Here is a 21876-nt window from a genome sequence, read left to right on the forward strand (position 1 = left end):
TAAGACTTACTTCAAGAAATAGGGGGGGACTTAATAGAATAATCTTTCCCATATAAAGATACACATGGGAAGGGGAGGGGAAGAACTCTCATATGAGAAGGAGAGGAAGAGAGCGTGAAGTGGAATTACTTAAACCTTACTCTCAGTGAAATTAAATCTGAGAGGGAAGAACATCTAGATCCAGTGGGATTCTAAATTCTATCTTATCCATTAGGGCAAGAAAGAAAGGAAAATTAAGGAGGGGGGGAGGGAGCATAAAAAGGAGGGAAGAGGAGGGGGGAGGGGAAGGGAACACAAAAATGGAGGGGCTAGAAAGGGAAGCATCTCAAGGGAGGGGACTAGGAGGACTGACCTAAAGCAAATCACTGGTTCAAAAGGAGATAGCTAAAGAAGAAAGGTCAGAACTAGGGGAAGATATCAAAATGCCAGCGAATCCACAAATGAAAATCATAACTTTGAACGTGAATGGGATGAACTCATCCATAAAACGTAGACAAATAGCAGATTGGATTAGAACCCCAAACCCTACCATTTGTTGTCTTCAAGAAACACATATGGCGCGGGTTGACACTCACAAGGTTACAATTAGAGGTTGGAGTAAGACCTTTTGGGCCTCAACTGATAGAAAGAAGGCAGGAGTTGCAATCATGATATCTGACAAAGCCAAAGCACAAATAGGCCTGATCAAAAGGGATAGGGAAGGTAAATATATTCTATTAAAAGGGAGTATAGACAATGAGGAAATATCACTAATCAACATGTATGCACCAAATGGTATAGCATCCAAATTTTTAATAGAGAAACTAGGAGAATTGAAGGAGGATATAGACAGTAAAACCATATTAGTGGGAGACTTGAACCAACCACTATCAAATGTAGATAAATCAAATCAAAAAATAAACAAGAAAGAGGTAAAGGAGGTGAATCAATTTTTAGAAAAATTAGAGTTAATAGACATATGGAGAAAAATAAATAGGGACAAAAAAGGAATACACCTTCTTTTCAGCACCACATGGCCCATTCAGAAAAATAGATTCTACACTAGGTCACAGAAACATGGCACTCAAATGCAGAAAAGCAGAAATAATAAATGCAGCCTTTTCAGATCACAAGGCAAAAAAAATATTGATTGGTACGGGTACATGGAGAGCCAAATCAAAAATTAATTGGAAATTAAATAATATGATACTCCAAAATCGGATAGTTAGAGAAGAAATCATAGAAACAATTAATAATTTTGTTGAAGAAAATGACAACGGCAAGACATCCTTTCAAACCTTATGGGATGCAGCCAAGGCAGTACTTAGAGGAAAATTCATATCCCTGAGTGCATATATTAACAAATTAGGGAGGACAGAGATCAAGGAATTGGAAATGCAAATTTAAAAACTTGAGAACGAACAAATTAAAAACCCCCAGAAGAAAACCAAACTAGAGATCCTAAAAATTAAGGGAGAAATTAATAAAATCGAAAGTGACAGAACTATTGACCTAATAAATAAGACTAGAAGCTGGTACTTTGAAAAAACAGACAAAATAGACAAAGTACTGGTCAATCTAATTTAAAAAAGGAAAGAAAAAAGGCAAATTAACAGCATCAAGGATGAAAAGGGGGATCTCACCTCCAATGAAGAGGAAATTAAGGCAATCATTAAAAACTACTTTGCCCAACTATATGGCAATAAATATACCAACCTAGGTGATATGGATGAATATTTACAAAAAATACAAATTGCCTAGAATAACAGAAGAAGAAATAGATTTCTTAAATAATCCCATATCAGAAAAAGAAATCCAATAGGCCATCAAAGAACTTCCTAAGAAAAAATCCCCAGGGCCTGACGGATTCACCAGTGAATTCTATCAAACATTCAGAGAACAGTTAATACCAATACTATACAAACTATTTGACATAATAAGCAAAGAGGGAGTTCTACCAAACTCCTTTTATAACACAAACATGGTACTAATTCCAAAACCGGGCAGGCCAAAAACAGAGAAAGAAAACTATAGACCAATCTCCCTAATGAATATAGATGCAAAAACCTTAAATAGGATACTAGCAAAAAGACTCCAGCAAGTGATCAGAAGGGTCATCCACCATGATCAAGTAGGATTTATACTAGGGATGCAGGGCTGGTTCAATATTAGGAAAACTATCCACATAATTGACCACATCAACAAGCAAACCAACAAGAACCACATGATTATCTCAATAGATGCAGAAAAAGCCTTTGATAAAATACAACACCCATTCCTACTAAAAACACTAGAAAGCATAGGAATAGAAGGGTCGTTCCTAAAAATAATAAACAGTATATATCTAAAACCATCAGCTAATATCATCTGCAATGGGGATAAACTAAATCCATTCCCATTAAGATCAGGAGTGAAACAAGGATGCCCATTATCACCTCTATTATTTGACATTGTATTAGAAACACTTGCAGTAGCAATTAGAGAAGAAAAAGAAATCGAAGGCATTAAAATAGGCAAGGAGGAGACCAAATTATCGCTCTTTGCAGTTGACATGATGGTCTACTTAAAGAATCCTAGAGATTCAACCAAAAAGCTAATTGAAATAATCAACAACTTTAGCAAAGTTGCAGGACACAAAATAAACCCACATAAGTCATCAGCATTTCTATATAATTCCAACACAGCTCAGCAGCAAGAACTAGAAAGAGAAATCCCATTCAAAATCACCTTAGACAAAATAAAATACTTAGGAATCTATGTTCCGAGACAAACACAGGAACTATATGAACACAACTACAAAACACTTTCCACACAACTAAAACTAGACTTGAACAATTGGAAGAACATTAACTGCTCATGGGTAGGATGAGCCAATATAATAAAAATGACCATCCTACCCAAACTCATCTATCTATTTAGTGCCATACCCATGGAACTTCCAAAAATTTTTTTTACTGATTTAGAAAAAACTATAACAAAGTTCATTTGGAAGAACAAAAGATCAAGGATATCCAGGGAAATCATGAAAAAAAAAATACAAAGGAATGGGGACTTGCAGTCCTAGATCTCAGACTATATTATAAAGCAGCAGTCATCAAAACAATTTGGTACTGGCTAAGAGAAAGAAAGGAGGATCAGTGGAATAGACTGGGGGCAAACAACCTCAGCAAGACATATGACAAACCCAAAGATCCCATCTTTTGGGACAAAAATCCACTATTTCATAAAAATTGCTGGGAAAATTTGAGGACAGTGTGGGAAAGATTAGGTTTAGATCAATACCTCACACCCTACACCAAGATAAATTCAAAATGGGTGAATGACTTGAACATAAAGAAGGAAACTATAAGAAAATTAGGAGAACACAGAATAGTATACATGTCAGACCTTTGGGAAGGGAAAGACTTCAAAACCAAGCAAGAATTAGAAAGAGTTACAAAATGCAAAATAAATAATCTGGAATACATCAAATTAAAAAGTTTTTGTACAAACAAAACCAATGTAACCAAAATCAGAAGGGAAGCAACAAATTGGGAAACAATCTTCATAAAAACCTCTGACAAAGGTTTAATTACTCAAATTTACAAAGAACTAAATCAATTGTACAAAAAATCAAGCCATTCTCCAATTGCCAAATGGGCAAAGGACATGAACAGGCAGTTCTCAGCCAAAGAAATCAAAACTATTAATAAGCACATGAAAAAGTGCTCTACATCTCTTATAATCAGAGAGATGCAAATCAAAACAACTCTGAGGTATCACCTCACACCTAGCAGATTGGCTAACATGACAGCTATGGAAAGTAATGAATGCTGGAGGGGATGTGGCAAAGTGGGGACACTAATTCATTGCTGGCGGAGTTGTGAATTGATCCAACCATTCTGGAGGGCAATTTAGAACTATGCCCAAAGAGTGATAAAAGACTGTCTGCCCTTTGATCCAGCTATAACACTGCTGGGTTTGTACCCCAAAGAGATAATAAGGAAAAAGACTTGTACAAGAATATTCATAGCTGCACTCTTTGTGGTGGCCAAAAATTGGAAAACGAGGGGATGCCCATCAATTGGGGAATGGCTGAACAAACTGTGGTATATGTTGGTGATGGAATACTATTGTGCTAAACGGAATAATAAAGTAGAGGAATTCCATGGAGACTGGAACAACCTCCAGGAAGTGATGCAGAGCGAAAGGAGCAGAACCAGGAAAACATTGTACACAGAGACTGATACACTGTGGTACAATCGAAGGTAATGGACTTCTCCATTAGGAACAATTCAATGTCCCTGAACAATCTGCAGGGATCTAAAAAATACTATCCACAAGCAGAGGATAAACTGTTGGAGTAAAAACACCGATGAAAAGCAACTGCTTGACTACAGGGGTTGAGGGAATAAGACTGAGGAGAGACTCTAAATGAACACTCTAATGCAAATACCAACAACAGGGAAATGGGTTCGAGTCAAGAACACATGTGATAACCAGTGGAATCATGCGTCGGCTATGGGCGAGGGAAAGGTGGTGGGAGATGGGGAGGGGAGGAAAAGAAAATGATCTTAGTTTCCAGTGAATAATGTTTGGAAATGAATAATGTTCAAAATTAAAAAAATAATAATAAATAAATAAATAAATAAATAAATAAATAAATAAATAAATAAATAAATAAATAGATAGATAAATAAATAAATAAATAAAAGAAAAGATCCATTCCATGGGCTACCATTTTAGATTAGTTATATCTTTGTGTTTCATGTCACATATATTTCCAAGTATTTCTCTCCTTCCCTTCCTCAGAAAGCCATTCTTTATCTTTTTAATTTTTTAATTAAAAAATTTAAACCTTTAAAAAAAAAAGAAAGAAAGTTAATTAAAACTAGATGTGAACAAGACATGGATACCCATCTCAAATCAATCAGAGAAATTTAAACTGGGTAAAATTGAAACAGAATTGGACAAGAAGCCTTCCAATTGGTTGAGGGACTTGGTAATACCTTGCAAGGTCTGTATAAAGCTAGAAAGTGTGAAGGGTTAAATTTTGGGAGTAGGAGTTTGATTAAAAGCCCATATGCAGTTTATTAAATGCAAAACACTTCGTTTATTATTAGGAAATATGGACAGAAAATAGGAAGGAGGAAAGTGAAAGTAATTTTTTAATTGTTTGTAACTATATTCAAGATCCCAATCCTAACTAAATTTCTCTAAAAAATCCTAAAATCTATCTGCCTCAGACGGTAATATCTTCTGTTAGTTCGAAGCCCTTGCCTACTATCCTACTCTGACTATCTAATAATATAACTACTATCTATCTACCTATCTACCCAGGTTATTAATAATCAATAAGGCTATTAAGGACTTAATTCTGTTTCTGTCTGCAACCAGAGAGAATGTTATGAGCACACCCTCTTCCCCAGGAGATCCAGAGACAAAAAGCCCTTTGCAACTCTCTGCAACTGACTAACTCCACTTGGCCACACCCTTCTGTCACCAGCAGACAAGTGGCCCAGCAGGGGCTCTCTTACTGAAAAATATTATTGCTCCTTTCCCTCTTATATGGAAAAAAGGAGAAATTAATAAAAAATTCTCTTAACAGAAGCTAGTTTAAAACTCTACACATTTGAGTGTCTAGTGGAAGAAAATAGATGTTCCTTCTTCTGGGGACTTGGACTAGACCAGTAATTTCACTGAATTTCCTAGTTGAGGAAATTCCCTTTAACAATGCAAGACAATATTTTCTCTACAGTTTAATCCTAAAACACTGAGAGATTAAGTGATTTGCCATGCCAAAATGTGCCAATGGAAGGATTTGAACATAGGTCTTCTGAAAGGCAGCTCTTTATCTTTCTTTGCTGACTTACAATATACCCAGATTCCATTCCTCTTCCTTCCCTTCCCCCATCCTTGAAAAAACCTTTTGGATGCTTAGAAGTTATTTCACCTTTTGGGTATTCAAAGAATACATAGTTTACATTCTCCATATTCTCCACTCCAATTCATTCTCAGACTCTGCCCTCTTCTAAAAAATAAGCACTTTCTGGGTAGAGTTTGTTTTATTTTTTAAATTAGTATTGCCAGGTTGAGGCTGGTACAAAATAGGTTCTTCCAAAATGCTCAGCCTTTGCTATTTATTATTAGCCATAGGCAGGGGAAGTAATTCCTCATTGCTGGGGCTCTCACTCAGAAAGATTCTTAGATCTTGACAATCACCTAAAATGATCTTGGGTATCTGGGTTTTGGTGATCTCAGTCCTAGGGGCCAGCCTGAATTCAGATTCAGAGCCACTTCCTTAGCTTCTTCCCTAGACTACAGGATCGTACAAGTCAGATTTCTAGCAGGTGCAAAGTACAATAAAGCTTAATGCTACTCTAAGAGGATCTGAAGACTGGTCTTCAGATTTAAATTCTATCCGGGACTCAGAAGAATGAGCTGCTTGTATCTTTTCTAAAGATCCTAAAGACAAACCTTTTTAAAAGGTTTTGAAATTCATTATATGTTTGTTTTTCACAAATAGCCTGTCTTCTGGCCTTTTCTACTCCCTTATACCGAATATTCGTCCCTAGGATTTTATTTCTGGATTTAAAAAAATTAAAAAGCTTAACATTTTTATCTTGATAAACTTTCAACACATAGGAATCCAGGCGCCTTTGAAAGTGAACCTCTCACAGTGTACAATCCCAGAAAACCATTTAAGCAAAAAGCAGCATAAAAGAGGATTGGCTCCAGCCATTCATCTACTCACTCTCTCGCTCACCCAGCATTGTAAGGGTTCATTTCAAGTTCCACCCACAATTCTCCCCACCTTTTCCATTCATTATTCTGGTGTTGTTTTTTTTTTTCTTTAGCAGATTGTAAAAATTCATGGACCTCCTGCCTTAAACACACACACACACACACACACACACACACACACAGTATTTCCCCTAAATAGGACTCTCTCCCCCTTTCCCGTACCATTCTCGCACCTTGCAGATCTTTATTTCCCTTAAAGCAAAGGTTCTCAACCAGAGATTCCATGTACTTTATACACATTTAATTTGATCACTGTATTTTAATATGATATTAATGATTAGTTTTTTCTGCACTCCTATGCATTTTACTTTATATATCTAAATACAAGACTCTGGAGTCCTTTGGCTTCTCCAGATCAGAGGGGTCTGTGACAAAAAGATTTTTCAGTTGTTCCTTTTAACGTAGAGCGCCAGGAGGTCGTGCTCCACAATCTACCACGCAAAGGGCCAGAAGAGTTATCTCGGGCAGTTACTTATTAATCACAGCTCCCAGTAGGGAAGGGGTGGGGGGCGTATGCTCCAAGGGAAGGAGGCACCCCAAGTGGCCCCCTATCCCGGAAACGCCTCGGGGGGGGCCCTGAGGTATATTCAGTTAGGTGCTAGGTGGTTGGACCCGGGGAGGGTGCAGGCCGAAGAAGGGGGCGCCACTCGACTGGGCCAGTACAGCAGAGACCTCCATCTCCTTGGCGGTACGAAACCGCCATCAACCGCTTAACCGCCGGCGGAGTTCGGCAGAGAGGAGGCGGGGCCTGCACACCCCCCCCCTTCCCGCCTCCCCTCTCCCTCTCGCGGTCCCCACTCAAGGGGCGAGCCTGGGTAGTCCCGGGCAGGCTCCGCCCCCTCGCGAGAGGCGGCGGTCATTGGGCTGCGGGGCTTTTTTTGCGGTCGTCCTACTTGCGAGGAGAGGGCGGAGTCGGGGAGGAGGCCGCCTTCGGAAGGCGGGGGAGATTGTGGAGCGCGGCCGGTCTGAGAGCGGAGCCGGGGGCGAGGACCCGGACGAAGCCGAAACCAGGGAGGGTTCCTTGAGCGCGTCGGTCCAGAGCGAAGCTTCCCGCTGCCGGAGAAGAACGGTCCCCGTAGACTCCTCTCCCTCCTTCCGGCCGCGGCTTCCTCTACGCCTCCCTCCTGCTCCTCCCCGCCCCCTAGTCCGGAGGAGGAGGACGGGGGCGGTGGTTGGAAGAAGAAGGAGGAGGAGGAGGCGGCGGGCGGAGATCGTGCTCCCCCTTTTCCCTCGGTGGCGGCAGCGGCAGTAGCGGGGGCAGGACAATGGAGGTGGCTGTGGAAAAAGCGGCCGTGGCGGCTGCGGCGGCGGCGGCGGCTGCGGCAGCGTCGGGGGCCCTGGCGGCCGCGGCCCCGAGTGGGGAGAATGAGGCCGAGAGCCGGCAGGGCCCGGACTCGGAGCGCGGCGGGGAGGCGGCCCGCCTCAACCTGTTGGACACTTGCGCCGTCTGTCACCAGAACATCCAGAGCCGGGTGCCCAAGCTGCTGCCTTGCCTTCACTCCTTCTGCCAGCGCTGCCTGCCCGCCCCCCAGCGCTACCTCATGCTGCCCGCCCCGCTCTTGGGGGCCGCCGAGACGCCCCCCCCTGCTGCCACCGCCGCCGCCACCACCGCACCCCCTGGCTCCCCAATCTCCGCCACCCCTCCATACAGCACCCAAGGTGAGCTAGACCCTTTCCCGCCCCAGGCGCGAGGGAGGCCCTGGAGAGGGCGAGCTGAGCCGCGCCGCTAACTGGGGGAGGGGAGAAAAGGGGCGGGGAGGCGGGGGACGAGAGCTAGCTAGCGAGACGCTGCATGTGTGAGTGTGTGTGTGTGTCGACCCTGCTGTCATGTCGCCTGAGGGGGGAGCGGGAAGAGAGGAAGGGGTCTTGTGTGTGTGCAGGCGTGTGACATGGAGGGCCCAGCGCGCTCCTGCGGTGTGTCGGTTTCTCTGCAGGCAACTTACATAGGCGCTGGTGACTTTGCGATCCCGCTGCCTCCACTGGAGATAAATGCACTGGGGTCACCCCCTTAATGCCTTTCTCGGCCTCTCCGTTGTGGTGACCAGGCCTTTTTTTTTTTTAAGTCTTTCGAGTTGCCCGATGCATTATGTCGAACTTTTCCTCGAATGCTAGCTTCCTTTAAGAGTTATTTCTCTCACTCGATGTTTGCCTAGAGCTTTTGTCCAAGTCTTTGAGGTACTAGAAACGTAGGGGAAAACCACCTCGTTTTTTCATTTTTTCTTGTTGAAACGATTGGTGTTAGGTTTGACGTCCGATTCGAGGTTAGAGCTTTGAGATTTGATTCCATGTTATGGGTTGGTTTCCTTGCAATAGCTTTATTCTTGCTCCCCCTCTTTAGGGACAAAGGGACAAAATCACAGGGTTTTATTTTTCCTCCTGGAAGGAACCTTATTTTGACGGGGTTGGATGTGGAAAGTGAGGAGAAAGATAAACCAATCCTTGAAAAAAGTAAGTTTGGTAGGAAGGTGTGGATTTTTAAAGCATCCATGCAATAATGAGAACAGCTGGAAATGTTGAACATGTACGTTTTCTCCGTGGTGGATTTTTTTTTTTCAGTGTAATACGAGACTCTCTTAACAAGTAACTTAATATTGCTTTTGGTAATAGAGCTGAAGCATTTTTAAAAATTAAAAGCAAAATATTGTGAAATAATTGACTTATAGTGTTTAAAAAGTTTTGGATATTGTAAGCTTATTATTTTGTATTTTTCTTGATTTAAAGAAAAAAATAAATTTCAGGGAAATGTTTACAGCTTTTTAAAAAAGAAATAATAACTTTTGGAGGAATAGCTGTTATAGTGGTGTTCAGTCATTTCTTTGCAGTGAACTATAGACAGGAAGACCTGAGTTCAAATGTCACACCCAACAAGTAATAGTTGTGCGAGTTTGGGCAAGATACTTAACTTATGTCTGCCTCAGTTTGGTGTTGTGAAGAGTAAATGAGATAATTGTAAAATACTTAGTGCTAGATATATATTAGCTGGTATTATTCTCATATTTGCTAGTGTGGGAATATTCTTCAATGCCCACCCCAATATCTTTAGTGTTTTTGTTGTTGTTCAGTCTTGTCTGAATCTATCCAGACCCAATTTTTGGTCTTCTGGCCTCCTCAGCAAAATACTGGAGTAGCTTGCCATTTACTTCTTCAGTTCATTTGACAGATGAGTAAAATGAGGCCAACAGGGTTTAGTGACTTGCCTAGGGTCATGCTGCTAGTGTCTTAGGCAGTATTTGAATCCATGTCTCTAGGCCCCATGCACCACCTACCCGCCCAATATATTATGATGCCAAATTGTTCATTGAACTAAGTCTTAGTGATGAAGAATGCCTTTAATTAGAATAAGTGAACTGTGGCTTTAACACATCCAATTTAGTTTATTCATTGTGTTATGTACAGCATCCAGTTCACTACCCATCAGTAAATCAACCAACATACCTATTCAGAATTTATCCTGGCTATAGGGGCAATTTTAATGACTAAAACATAATTTTTTTTTGGCAAATATTACAGTATTCAATGAAACTGCTTTTAAAGAAATAAAATTTTTTATGAAACTGCTTGAAGTCCTATCTAGAAGGAGATTATGACAGTCTGACTCTATAATTAATGTTCTATAAATTGTAGCCATGATTGGTGCTATACAAACAAGTCTTGGATTCATAGTTAGACATAGGTTCAAATATTGAGTCTACCTATGTGACTTGGGATGAGTCTCTCAACTCTTGGGGACACTTTATTCATCTGAAAAATGAAGAAATTAAATTAGATGGTATCTTAAAAGTCTTTCCCAGGTCTAAATCTGTGAGGCCTGAAAACAATTGTGTTATGAATTCCAGCTTGTATCATGCATGAAATATAAACAGGGTTTTGAAGGTAGATTGATTTTGTTTCTCCCTTTTCTGTACTTTGTACCTGCAAGTGTTCAGAAGGATACCTAGATGGAAATTAAAAAAAAAGTTTATAAAGTTTCAGCATATAAAACTATTAAGACACTCCTTTGTAATACATAATCTCTTTAGTGAAATATAATTTAAGTAAAACAATCAACTCCTTCTGTGGTTATGTGATTTGGGATTATCTGCCTCAAATTTATAATCCTAGTCAATTTTCTCTTCCTGAACCAATTACCTTGTCCAGTTTCATCTTATTTCATTTTTCTCTTTTTTGATTCAGTAATTTGTTTTGAAAAAAAAATAACTAATTTCAGTAATTTATTTTTTAAAATCCTTACCTTTTATTTTAGAATCAATGCTATGTATTGGTTCCAAGGCAGAAGAGTGGTAAAAGGCCAGGCAATGAGGGTTAAGTGACTTGCCCAGGGTCACACAGCTAGGAAGTGTCTGAGGCTACCTTTGAACTTTGGAGCGCCCATCTCTAGGCTTGTCTCTCAATCCACTGAGCCATCCAGCTGCCCAATTGGAACCAAAAAAATGATTGCAGAAGCAATTAATTTATTTTAATTGTATAAATTCTAAAGCAGAGTAGAATTTACTCCTGAGTTTCTGTATCATTGTGTTGACTCCTTTCAAAGAAACATTGTGATATAGTTTGGACAAACTGGCATTGGAATCATCAGATCATAGTCATTTAGTCCAGACCTTTCATTTTGCAATTGAGGAAACTCAAGGCAGAGTTGTGATTTGTCCATCACGTAGTTGGGAGAGATAATCAGATCTTTTTTCAAATCTGCCCTCTGTCACCATTAAATTGATGGTGTTATTTTCACACATGAAAGTAATTCATAAATTTGATGTCCATTGTGCCTTGTATATTTTGCTTTAGCTAAGACCAAGTATTTACCATGTACCATTGTGGAAAACGTGGAAATATTTAATAGATTTAGAGAGGTGAAACAAATGAAAAGGTCATACCTTCTTTGGTTCTAATTTTTCTTATCTATGTGTAAAATGAGGGGCTTGGGCTACTAGTCCTTTTCAGCCCTTAACAGACTTATCATTTACAATTTTATAATCATCATTAATGAACAATGCAAAAATACACAGAAAAGTTCTTGAAAGCAGTTTGGAACTATGCCTATAAAGTTGCTCAACTGTGCATATCCTTTGACTCAGCAATGCCAGTACTAGACTTATACTCCAAAGACATCAGAGAAAGAAGAAAAGAACCACCCATACTTACAAAAATATTTATTACACCAGCTCTTTTTGTGGTGGCAATAAATTCATCAATTGGAATGACTAAACAAATTATGGCATATGAAAGTAATGGAATACTTTTGTGCTACAAGAAATGGTGGTTTCAGAGAAAATGTTGAAAGGCAAACTGATAAATAAAGAAATGAGCAGAAGTAAAACAATTTACACTCTAACAACATTGTAAAGACAAACAAATTTGAAAGACTTTAATCTACTATATTCAAGAACCTGCAGTGCTTGCTGCATGCTACTTATCTCTTGACTGAGAAGTGTTGGACTGAGGGTGCTATAATTTGAGGCTTATTTCTTGGGCATATTCTATAAGCATATTTATTTGTTTGACTATACATATTAGATTTTTTTAATGAGGGAGGTGAGAGAGAATAAATTTGTTGTCATTAAAAATATGAAATTAAAGTACTTACACAGAAAAAGAGCAGAAAGAAATTTAAAAGAGGATATAGGAAAGCTGGGTTATCTATTGCTAACATGTTGAATTTAACATACACTTTAAAAATCATAAGTTTTGTTTGCAGTTTTCATTTCTGTTCTCTGTGCTTTGAAATGTTCGTGTTTAATGTCTGTTAAGTTCATAATATAAAATGAATAGTACAAAGATAACATAATTTTTTTGATACTCTTGTGTTACTTCCCAATGACTCCTGAACAAGAACTTCATAAAACACTCTGTTAATCAGTGGTCAAGAAAAATAAATTAGCATACTGGCCATGTCTGAAAATATATGCCTCATCCTGTAGATGTCCATCTCAGTAGAAAGAGGTATGCTTCCATTTGTCTTATGAAGTTATTGTTGGTCATTACATTTATCACTGTTCTGAAATCTTTGTTTCTCTTTTTTAAGTGTCATTTATCTCTTACCTTAGTTTTGCTTATTTTGTTCTGTATTAGTTTATATGTCTTCCCAAGATTTCCCTCATATTTCCTCGTGTTTCTTTATGATTGTCATTTCTATAGTTTAATAACATAGTAGTAGTTTCTCGGTAACCGAGGATGACGATTGTCTTTGTGCGTTTTAGCACAATATATATACCACAGTTTTTATTCAACCAAACCACTCATGATGGGAACCGACTTTGTTTCTAGTTCTTAGCTACTACAAAATGTGTGCCATTCTCAGTATTTTATGTTCTAGTTTTTCATCTTTGATACTGGGGTTATATGTCTAGGAGTATTGCCAAGTCAAAGGGCCATATAAAATTCCAAATGGTTTTGCATATATTTTGTGCTAATCCCCAGCTCCTCCAATATAGTTTAGTGTTACTATCTTCTTATATCCTTTCCTGCATTAGCCATTTTCATTTTGCCAGTCTAACAAATGCTATGTGAAACTTTTAAATTTTTTCTAACAATCTGGAGCATTCATTTGGTCATTTTATAGCTTTCCTTTCTTTTAAAAACTGCATGTTCATAAGCATTGATCAATGTTTCTTCTTATGATTTTGTGTTAATTCTTTATAAATCTTGTATTGATCAGATGTTTGCTACTATGAGGGTTAAAATAGGGGTTTGATAAAATAAGAGAGCAGTTTTTAACAACTTAAGTTTTAATGAGAATATAGTACACTTGTAAATTAATATTATCCCTTTAAGTCAGAGAAAAGAGAACTTCTGACAGCTTTTAACAATTAACAATTTAGTTTTATTAAAATAGAGATAGAAAGGAATACAGTAAAGGAGGGAATTGTAGGAAAGAAATAAAGAAAAATTTCCTAATGTCTATACTAGTTATCCTATAACTACCTATAATTACTACCTAAAACTGCCTACGTCTACTGTTAATAACAACCACCCCACAAAGTTCCAACCCAATCCACCCCAATCAAAACCAACCCAATCAGTGTTTAAGCCAACCCCAATTAGATCTGTCCACAAAGACCAACCACCTCCCAAAAAAGTTCAAGGAATAAAAAACCTAACAGCCCAAATCAAAAGACAAAAAGCCCTCTAAAGACTAAAGCCAAAAGTCCTTTAAAGGCAAAAGCTCTCTAAAAGCTATAAGAATTTAAATTTTATTTAAGTTAATTTAAATTTAAGTTTTATGCTAAAATGAAAAGTTTTAAAGTAATATTGTGATCGCTGATTTAAAAATATTACAGCTTAAGTCAAAATGACTTTAGCAGCTTTATTTACAAAGAGTTGGAAAGAGTGAAAGTGGAAAAATATACATGGACAGAAAGTACTGCCTAGCTACAAATACCCTAAGTTTAATCCTAATGTCTCCAGATCTCAAATGCGCATCTAAAAGTGAATCTCACCAGAATTCAAAATCCTAATTAGGAAACCTAAAGCCAAAAACCAAAGAGCCAGGAGATGCTGAAGAATCCACTGAGAACCTTCAGTACACAGGAGGCTAAAACCTCCAGTAATCTCACCAGAACTCACACTGAAGGGAGTGTCCCACTGAAGCACAAAAGAGCAGAAAGGGTCTCCTCATTGAAGAACCAAGGAAGGAATCACTCCACTCACCACTGCAAACCGACAAAGGATCCAGGGAAAGAGTCTCCTTCTCTACCAGTCTGGCTCACTAATCCAGAGAAAATGAATCAGCTCTCTGGATGACTTTTTTAAGTTATCTCGACATCAATTCTTGTTGCTCCCCCACTTTACATAAACCAATCAAGTCTTTCAGTTTGCTTTGTACTGCCCAAGTAGTGGGGCAGTGACCTTTGGAGGTGTGAGCTCTAGTAAGTGACTCATGAATTCTCTTATTTAGTGTTAAGTAGGGGTGTTTTGAGTTCTTGATTTGTTTAGCTAAAAATAGCCAAGGGGAGAGTTAATCCAAGGCTAAAGCCAAAAAACCCCATCAATAAACTCAGGCTTGCTGTTTATATTCCAGCAACTAAACACCAAACACCAACCCAACACACTCCCTGCAGCCACCTTCCTGGCAACTCCCAGCACCTGTCAGGAACCGACCCCCCCTCTCCCCCCATGCAGGCCCTTTTTATACCCCTTTCCACTTCACTTCCTGTCTCTATGATTCCTCCTTCCTATCTCAAAGGTTTCTACTTCCTGTCACTGTGGGCTGGTTAAACCCTACACATCTCTATGGTAGGAGAATCTCTAGGTCCCCTGTTAAATTAAAAAAAGAATAAAAGAATTCCTTTTTACCCTACAAATATTTCTCCCATTTTACTTTGAGCTGCATTGATTTTCATAATGCAAAAGCATTTTAATGTCTTGTAATCAAAATTATATTAATTCTGTTGCTTAAGATTTTTCCCATTAGGCATATTACTAGAAGGTGTATCTTCCATTCTCATCTAATGTTTTATGATGTGACTGTTTAATATTTAGGTTGTGACTTCATTTAGAGATTATTGTGGCATATGGAATAAAATGTTCTAAATCTAGTTTCTGCAAAAGCCTTTGCCAAATTAGTAGTTGGTTTCCTTGGGTTTGGACCTTCTTTGCCTATTCTATTCCATTTATCAACTTTTCTAATTTTCTAACCAATACCAAATAGTTTTTGCTTTATGATAGGTGATGCAGAAAACAGAATGCTAGGCCTAAAGTAAAAAGACCTGCATTCCAGTTGAGCCTTAGATATTTTAATGGCTGTGGGACCCTGGGCCAATTCACTTAACTCTTATTTGCTTCAGTTTCCACCAGTTGTAAAATGGGGAATAACAGCTACTGCCTAGGGTTGTTGTGAGAATCAAATGAGATAATAATTGTGAAGCAATTAGCACAGTGCTTGGTAAATAGATGCTATATAAATTTTAACTATTATTTGTCATTAGTTTGAGATCTGGCATTGCTAGGTCCTCTTCCCTTTTTGAAAAAAAAATTAATTTTTATTGATATTTTTTATTTCCTTAATTTCCCCTTGTATCCTCCCCATTCCACCCTCTCTTCCCAGAAAGCTGTTCCAAACAATAAAGATTGCTTTTTCTTTATCTTTTTCTTTTGAGAAACAAAAACGGGTTAATACTTAAAAATATATTAGATCTTTGACACATATAGACTTCTAACCTCTTCAGAGGGGTTGGGTCCCCTTTATACTTTATGCATTCTTTTCTTTTTAAAAAAATTTTTTATTTAGAATATTTTTCCATGGTTACATGATTCATGAGCCCCCCTCCACCTCCCGTAGCTAACAAGCAATTCCACTGGGTTACACATTGTATCATTGTTCAAAATCTATTTCCATGTTATTTATATTTTATGCATTATTTTTCTTGAGATTCTTAAGCTTTATTATTGAACATTGTATAAGGAAGAGTTAATTTTATTAACCTCTAAATATGTTGCTTCATAGATGATCTTATCTATTCCCATACTCTCAATTATGAGCAAGTGCATGATGCCATGAATAAAAAAAATGTTGAATGTGATGTCAGAAGAATTCCAGCTCTGACCATCATAGTTTGTCACAGAATTTAGATTTGGATGAAATCTAGGAAATTCTAGTTCAGTGCTCTTATTGAGTGACTGAACATTTTCCTCATTTCTAAAATGAAGATTAGATATATGGATTACCTAACTAACTTGAGGAAGAGCATTTTTTGGTGAGCTGAATATGTGTGCTATGCTTATTCAAAATCCTTTTGTGGATGCAGAGGCTCTTATTTCATATATTAAACACCAGTCTCATATTTCCAATAGAATCTCAACATAATAAAAGAGATCAATTAAAAAAAATTAAGTATACATGCAGATATTGACAAGATGAAAATTTCTCCAGAAAAAAATGTCTTTTAATAAAGTATTGGTGGTTATAAGCAGATTGAGCTCTGTTCTCCCTCTCTCTGCCTTTTCTTAACAATATAGTCCACATCATAACAGTTTCAAAATGACTTCTTTTTTAGTTTTTTGTTCCTTCCCCTCTATAAGCACCAGATCTTGTTGATAGTTTGGAGTGACTTTTATCCATCCCTTTTCTATTCTTACTACTACCATCTTAACCCAGATTCTTCTATCACTTCCTACTTAGCTTTTATCTGGTTTGGCCAGGTTAGTTTGCATAAAACTTTGCTTTAATCATGTCACTCACTCTTTTCAATGATAGTTTGTAAGTCTTGAATCTTAGACTGGAATTCAAGGCTACCCAAGTTGCCTATTGTTGCTCAAGACTAAACCCTTCTTTCTTAATTTCATTTCTAAGACAGAAGAGTTGTAAGGGCTAGGCATTTGGGATTAAGTGACTTGGTCAGGGTCAGAAGCCAGGTCCTCCCTTCTCAGGCCTACCACTCTATTCACTGTGCTACCTAGCTGCTCCTGAAACTTCTGATCCACATCAGTCTGGATGCTTGTGCCTTTCTCTCTCCATGCTTTTTGCTCACCTTTCCTCATTCAAGCAAAGACAACAAACATTTATCATTTGTTTACCCTCTTGGCATCCACATCTTCATTCTGAAAACAGTTTTTTACCTAACCCTTTTTCTGTGCCTTTCCAAATTTTACTCTTTCATTCACATTCTCTTATCTTACTGACCACCCCAGCCCCAAATGATTTTCCTTTCTCCCTCAGAAATATTTGCTAAATATAAGAACTCCCTAGGTCTTTTTTTTTTTTTGCTGGGCCTCTGGAGCCTTTTGTTTCCCTTGTCAGTTACCAGCAAAGAGCAGATACTTTCTTTCCTTTTGGATTATTTGAATCTCCTTTTAGAGATAATCTAAAATTCACACACACACACATTTTATAGATAAAGTGACAAACCTGAAGAGATTATCACGTGTGCCCAAGATTACACAGCTAATTAATGGCAGAGCTAGGATTAGAAAGAACCCAATTTACTTGACTTCCTCTTTATTTCCCCTTACTGTAAGTAAACAATTCAGATGCCAAGGTATCCCACCAGCATTTGAAAACCAAAGCACCACTGATTGTGCCAGACTTTCAAGTGAATTTTTTTGTTGGCATATGATATATTGAAAAGATAACTGGATTTATAAGCAGGAATAGTTGACCTAAGATTTTTTCCAGTTTTAAGTCTGTGGTCACTAGAAGCTCTCAACTAAAGGTTGATGACACTGGTAATAAATACCATAGGATAGATGTAAGTTTAAAACTATGCTCTGCTACTTACCAGGAATATAATTTTGACAAGTTACTTGAGCTTAATTTTCCTTCTCCATAAAAGGGAAGTGATGAATTATATTGCAGCACAAGATCGTTGTGAAGATCAAATTATGTATGTTAGATTTTAGAGTGTATAAAATGACATTATAGCTCCACAGCATTTCAGTTTCAATTGTTGTTGTTTCCACTTTACATTTACATTAATATTATATATATTGTTTTCCTGGTTCTGCTTCCTTCACTTTATATTGGTCAATTCATATGTCTTAGAGCTTTCTGTTCATCCTATGAATGTTTTCTTACATAGTGCAATAATAAGCTCATTGTGCTAGTGGATTTTCTCATCAACATGTTGTGTGGTTCTAGTTATTCATTATGAAGAGATTAATTGATTTTTTTTAATTAGATAAACATTTAAGACATTTGAGTATTGGAAACTTCACTTTTATCCATAATCTTTTTTCTTGTTCATTTACAAGTATTAAAACATTGCAGTTTTGTGGAAACTAGTTTACCAAAATTAATGCAATTGCAAGATATGGCCATGGTACTTTCATATAAAAAAATCTTTCTGTTCAAATGCAGTAAGCAACAAAACTGATACAAATCATCTTAATGGAAGATAATCCCTGATTTGAGATTTGTCCAGCTAACTCAAAATTGAGATCATTTTGTAATTGTAGCATGACATTTTTTATTGTAACATGAATTTTGTGAGTGTTATAATTTTTATTCTTTTAGATTGATTTACTAAATGTCTACTCCAACTCTAATTTAGAATTACAAAATATAAAATTTTATTCTATGTATTCTAATGTTAATTATGAAAAGTAAACATAAAATTATAAAACTCTTGATTGTAAAACAGTTATAACTAATTTATGTGGGAAATGCAGAAATGAAAAGAAGTGTTCACTATTTTGGGGATTCAGTATTACATTTCTTATAAATTTTGTTGAATATAAATAATATTTTTAATGCAATACAACATGGAAAATATTTAACATAATCTAATTTTGATGTTGGACTTTTTATTTTTTGAACAAAAGTTTGAAATATTGGCTTAACACCATAGTTTGTTTCTGCATTGAGTTTATTTCTGTGTTTTGATTTAAAACAAGAATAACGTGAAAATGCTTGCTCACATAAGTATGTTGTGGGAAATGATTGGAAAATTTTACAAGTTCTCTTGCTGACTGATGGAAACTTATTTTAAAATTTTAACCACTTAACCAACTGATGAAAATGAATGGGTAGTTAAGATAGAAAGTATTAACTTTCCTTCTTGCTAGTGTTGCATTAAGTGATGAATGGACTTAAATTAAATTGTATATATTGCTTTTTTAAAAGCAGTATTTGCTTTTGTAATTACCTTTGTAAGGAAAGAATCTTTTTAAGATGTGACTTTATTTTTTCCTACCATTGGCATACCAGCTATATTCAGTAACACAAAGTTTTAGAGAACAACTGATCTGTTGTCAACTAGTTCATTTGAAAATCTTCCATTGAGAAGAATAGCAACATAAACAGAAGATAAGTTTAAATCAGAAAATAGCTATTACACTGCAAGGAGAGGCACAATGTAAGATAGAATGTTTGTAATGGTTGTAATAGTGTGATGATTTCAAAATTGCTTTTTTCAAAAATGCACAAATCCAGTAAGCAAGGTTTTCAAATAGCCTGACATTTGATTTATAAGAGCTCAAAGTTAATAACATTTTGATCATATGATTACCCAGCCGATGGAGTACAAGGGGAATGAGGTGGTTCTTGGGTAGCAGTATGTACATGTGTTTGGTCATTACTGGAGATCATTGTGTTCAACTGATGAATCCTTGTGGCAATTTGGAAACAATTTGATGTCAGGTTGAAAAACTGCAAGAGCATGTTGCTTTTAGAATTAGATCTAAGTCCTCAGATACTTCCCAGTTGTGTGACCCTGGGCAAGTCACTTGACCCCCACTGCCTAGCCCTTACCACTCTTCTTGGAACCAATACACAGCATTGATTCCTAGACTGAAGGTAAGGGTTTAAAAAAAAAAAAGAATTATATCTAAGTGATAAAACTTTGTATGATCATGATGCTTTTCGATTGTTATAGAACTAAACCTATAATGCTTCAAACATGCACTAGCTTCTTGCCACAGGAGAAAAATACTAATATGATTGGGCAATTATTTATTGCTTTTGGATCTGTTAAAAGAATTTTTAGAATGAATCCCTTGGACCTCAAAACATAAACCCCAGTAATCTAAAGTTTGGATTTGCTTATGGAACTCAACAGTAGAGACAGATGTTCAAGGCCATACTAAATAGAGATTTTAAAATAATGTCATCTCTAGAATTGGTACTAATACCTGTTTTATATTATACATTTGGTCTAGTAATGTGGAATATAGTGAAGCTCCCAAGTTTGCAGAGAAATTAGACATTAAGGTCTTGTTACTGCCAAATTATGAAGGATAAAGACTACATTTTATCTGTAAGTGATATGGAGGCAGTGGAGTTTACTTTCTCTGGAGGTGGCATGGTTAGACCTGTGATTTAGGAATATAATTTTGACAGTTGAGGGGAAGATGCACTGAAGTAGGGCAATACTTAAATCACGAAGACCAACTTTGGAAGACTTGCAATAGAACAAAAGTGAAATTATGAGGGCCTGAACCAAAGAGAGAAGGGGATATACTTATACAAGGAATTGAAGAGGTTAAATTGACTTAATTTAGTAACAGACTGGTTGGTAATAGTGAGAGAGAAAGTGAGGAGTCTGGATGTCTCCAGTTTGTGAGCCTAGGTAACTGGTGGGATGGGGCTACCTATAACTATAATAAGGAAGAGAGAAGGATTTGGGGCGGAGGGAGTGGAGAAGGCTGAGTTCAAATTTTGTATGTTCTGAGTTTTAAGATGCTTAGCCTTGGTAAAGGAAAAAAAAACTAGAAAAAAGGCTTATCACTCAGGAGATTTCCCACAGAGTAGAATTCTTGAAGGAAAGATTGGAGTGCTACTTAGGCATGTTATTTTTTTTTTAAATATATTTTATTGAATCATTTCCAAGCATTATTCGTTAAAGACATAGATCATTTTCTTTTCCTCCTCCCCACCCCCCATAGCCGACGCGTAAGTCCACTGGGCATTAGATGTTTTCTTGATTTGAACCCATTGCTTTGTTGATAGTATTTGCATTAGAGTGTTCATTTAGAGTCTATCCTCTGTCATGTCCCCTCAACCTCTGTATTCAGGCAGTTGCTTTTTCTCGGTGTTTCCACTCCCATAGTTTATCCTTTGCTTATGAATGGTGTTTTTTTCTCCTGGATCCCTGCAAGTTGTTCAGGGACATTACACCGCCACTAATGGAGAAGTCCATTACGTTCGATTATACCACAGTGTATTAGTCTCTGTGTACAATGTTCTCCTGGTTCTGCTCCTCTCGCTCTGCATCACTTCCTGGAGGTCGTTCCAGTCTCCATGAAATTCCTCCACTTTATTATTCCTTTTAGCACAATAGTATTCCATCACCAACATATACCACAGTTTGTTCAGCCATTCCCCAATTGATGGGCATCCCCTCGTTTTCCAGTTTTGGGCCACCACAAAGAGTGCAGCTATGAATATTTTTGTACAAGTCTTTGTGTCCATTATCTCTTTGGGGTACAGACCCAGCAGTGCTATGGCTGGGTCAAAGGGTAGATATTCTTTTGTCGCCCTTTGGGCATAGTTCCAAATTGCCCTCCAGAATGGTTGGATCAGTTCACAGCTCCACCAGCAATGAATTAATGTCCCTACTTTGCCACATCCCCTCCAGCATTCCTTACTTTCCTTTGCTGTCATGTTAGCCAATCTGCTAGGTGTGAGGTGATACCTCAGAGTTGTTTTGATTTGCATCTCTCTGATTATAAGAGATGTAGAACACT

The 21876-nt window shown here is 37.6% G+C and overlaps 1 protein-coding gene across 4 annotated transcripts in view; it reads left to right on the forward strand.

The window, feature by feature from the left end:
• Positions 1-7009: 7009 nt before the first annotated feature.
• The window catches only part of TRIM24 (tripartite motif containing 24), a 135515-nt gene continuing 120648 nt past the window's right edge, over positions 7010-21876 (forward strand). For 3 of the 4 annotated variants that reach the window (XR_008912315.1, XM_003342027.4, XM_007504389.3), the window contains exon 1: positions 7010-8421. Coding sequence is in view for 3 of the 4 variants with exons in the window: in XM_003342027.4 (XP_003342075.1) it covers positions 8028-8421 (394 nt within the window). In the remaining variant the exon portion in view is untranslated. The remainder of the gene's footprint in view (positions 8422-21876) is intronic. The other variant, XM_007504390.3, reaches the window with a different exon arrangement.

This window comes from Monodelphis domestica, chromosome 5 (genome assembly GCF_027887165.1).
Source record: "Monodelphis domestica isolate mMonDom1 chromosome 5, mMonDom1.pri, whole genome shotgun sequence".
NCBI lineage: Eukaryota > Metazoa > Chordata > Mammalia > Didelphimorphia > Didelphidae > Monodelphis > Monodelphis domestica.